This window comes from Leuciscus leuciscus (genome assembly GCF_965113295.1).
Source record: "Leuciscus leuciscus genome assembly, chromosome: 7".
Lineage (NCBI taxonomy): Eukaryota > Metazoa > Chordata > Actinopteri > Cypriniformes > Leuciscidae > Leuciscus > Leuciscus leuciscus.
This window is the reverse complement of record NC_138731.1, coordinates 25,081,332-25,084,478: the sequence shown is the minus strand read 5'-3', so window position 1 is coordinate 25,084,478 and position 3,147 is coordinate 25,081,332. Positions and strand designations below refer to the sequence as shown.

Below are 3,147 nucleotides of genomic sequence, written 5' to 3'. Positions count from 1 at the left end.
TTCAGTAACATCTTTAAGGCTGAAATTAGGAAAGACTCACTGTATATGACTTGTATGACTATTTTTACAGTAATAATAATAATAATAGTAATAATGGATTTGCCAGGAAACTTATTATTACTGTAAAACACTGTAAAAGGTATGCTTTTTGGAAGTGAAAAAGTAAGAATAGCCATAATATTTAAAGTTTAAAGTCTATAATATTCAACAAGACAATAAATAAACACTATAAGGGAATCTTACTAAAAAAGGCAAGTTCCCCCACCGAGTCAGTAAGAATGATTTTTATTTATTTTTATCTATTTATTATTATTTATTTTTTATTGATTACAAGTATTGTATTTTATAAAACTACACCATAGGCCACTATATTTGGCTATACGTTGTGTTTGGCTGTAATTATGTTAACAGTACAGAGTACTAAAAATGTTTAAACAAACTTTAAAAGTACTAAGATCTACATACCAAGCTTTAGCTAGAATAGCCTCTATTCCAACTTGCACAGTCAGGAATTGACTAACAATAGGTGCTGTGTAGTCTTTAGTCTTGGTCTAGTATAAAGGTACGGGTGACAGCAGTCAGTCAACAACCAGAATCAGCTTCAGCTTCTCCTTTGTGGAACTACCGAGGATCAGACAGCGCAACCATGAAGGTAAACCTTGTTCCAGCTGCCATTTAAACATATCTTAACTTCTTATGTGTTTTATTTGGTATATTTCACTTTAAATCACTAAAACTTTTATTTTTCAGGTCACCTTTTTTGAGGACAGGAACTTCCAGGGTCGCTCTTACGACTGTATGGGCGACAGTGGTGACTTCTCCTCCTACCTGAACCGCTGTCACTCTTGCAGAGTGGAGAGCGGATGCTGGATGATGTATGATCATCCCAACTACATGGGAAATCAGTATTTCTTTAAAAGGGGCGAGTACGCTGATTACATGTCTATGTTTGGAATGAGCAACTGCATCAGGTCCTGCCGTATGATCCCAATGGTGAGCTCAAAATGAAAGCTCATATATATATATATATATATATATATATATATATATATATATATATATATATATATATATATATATATATATATATATATTTATTTTATTTTATTTATTTTTTTGGCTGTGACTAAAAAAATCTTGTGAGAAAATTAATTTTCTGGCTGATAAATTTAAATTAAACTGATTTCTTTTCCACAACAGCACAGGGGATCCTACAGAATGAGGATCTACGAGAGAGATAACTTCATGGGTCAGATGCACGAGATGATGGATGACTGTGACAACACCATGGACCGTTACCGCATGTCTCACTGCCAGTCCTGTCATGTGATGGAGGGCAACTGGCTCATGTATGAGCAGCCCAACTACAGAGGCAGGATGTCCTACTTCAGGCCTGGAGAGTACAGAAGCTTCAGCAATATGGGTGGCATGAGATTCATGAGCATGAGGCGTATCATGGACTCTTGGTACTAGTGTTCAAATGTATCAATAAAATAATTTCTATACAACACTAAACATTGTGTTCTGAAAATAATTAATGCCACTATTACATGAGCAGTCCACAAAAAAACAAGCTTAAGAGAAAAGTGAATAATTTTTCATTTTGTCAAGTCTGCCACACTTGCCCCCTTAGAAAAAAAAAAAAAAACCTTGCTAAAGACATACTGGGGACTATAAAAGTGAACCCTTTCTCTCTTTTAAATGAAAGTTCATTCTGCATGCTGAAGCATACAGTAAGGTCCAACCAGTTTAAAGACTACACATGCCTTTGAACTTCTAATTTTTGCAGACAGACTAAAGTCATCAGTTACTCATGAAATATGAGTTTGAACGTGCTACATTCAATTTTCTATATTTAAGTTATTTAGAATCTAAAACTTCCAAGCTTTCACATTAACACATCAACACATCACACATTGAGGACATAGTCCAACAGATGTCTTGAGCAAATACAAATCAAAATATAGGATTAATGCCATTATATTCTTCTTACTTTTTAGAACATATTGACAGACTATCTCTATCATCTGATAACTGTCTTTCAAATGTATGATGTACAGGACAAGCTTGTTGAGGAAAACATGGGATAGGAAGAATCAAGAATTGGTTATGAACCACAGTCCTAGTGTTCTAGATTGGCTGTGCACTTGGTTTTGCCCTTTTACTCTTATCACAAATCAAGGCCCCTTCTGTGGATGGAGAAGAGCTAAGGACACAAGTTCAAAATCTACAGTGTAAGCAAGACCCCAAAATGCATGGCCATAAAATAAAATAAAATAATAATAATTAAAAAATCCATTTAGTCAAGAGTTTTGAATATGAAACAACAAACACATATGATAAAAATAGAAACTTAGGCCTCGTCTAAAAGCTTAGGCAGCTGGGAGAGGGAATTTGATACAAAGAGTATTGCAATATTTTGCATAGGGACATCATATCGGGCATGCTCATTATTGCAAGTGTTGTGCATAATATTACCATAAACTCCAAACTTATGATACAAATATTATATAATCTGTTTGTGAAAACTAAGCTGTTTCACAAAGCTGTTTGTGAAAAGAAATAAACTAACATCATGAGAAAATCAGTGCTGTTGAATCTCTCACTCTTTTTTTTCTCTTGGACATGCGTAGTGAGCTGTGTGTAAAGGAAGCGATAAAACAAATCTTTTGTTCATGATTAGAATCAAAGAAACTGTCTATAATGCCATATCTACACTGTGCGTGTGCTAGTTCATAATACAACACTATTGACAAGAAAGGTGGCAGCAGCAGTAAAATGTGTCTCATGCTAAGAGAGGGTGAGGAAGGATACTTAAAAAAGCCTGTATCATCATTACTTGATTCATTATTGTTACATTCAGTGGGTTATACCAGAAAATCAAACTGTCTTGCGTTACTGTGTAGGCTGTTACAACAAAAATAACACCACGGAACCATATAGCATCCAAGTTGTATGATTTTACATGGTTAATGGCAACCATGTATCTTCCTAAAACAACAATTAAAATATGATTCAGCACTATATATTAGGCATCTTTAACTACTGTACTATGTACTTTCATAAAAAAATTAATAAAAAAAAACAATTGTTAGTTACAATGTACAACAATGTACAATGTACTGTGTTCATGTTGTATTGCAAAAC

The 3,147-nt window shown here is 34.1% G+C and overlaps 1 protein-coding gene across 1 annotated transcript; it reads left to right on the top strand.

Annotated features, from left to right (window-relative positions):
* Positions 1-342: 342 nt before the first annotated feature.
* LOC309502947 (gamma-crystallin M2-like) lies at positions 343-1,473 on the top strand (the record flags this gene model as incomplete). Its single annotated transcript, XM_082175621.1, has 3 exons — positions 343-652; positions 751-993; positions 1,201-1,473. Exons 1-3 carry the CDS (start codon positions 647-649, stop codon positions 1,471-1,473), a joined length of 522 nt encoding a protein of 173 aa, XP_082031747.1. The 5' UTR covers positions 343-646.
* Positions 1,474-3,147: the final 1,674 nt, after the last annotated feature.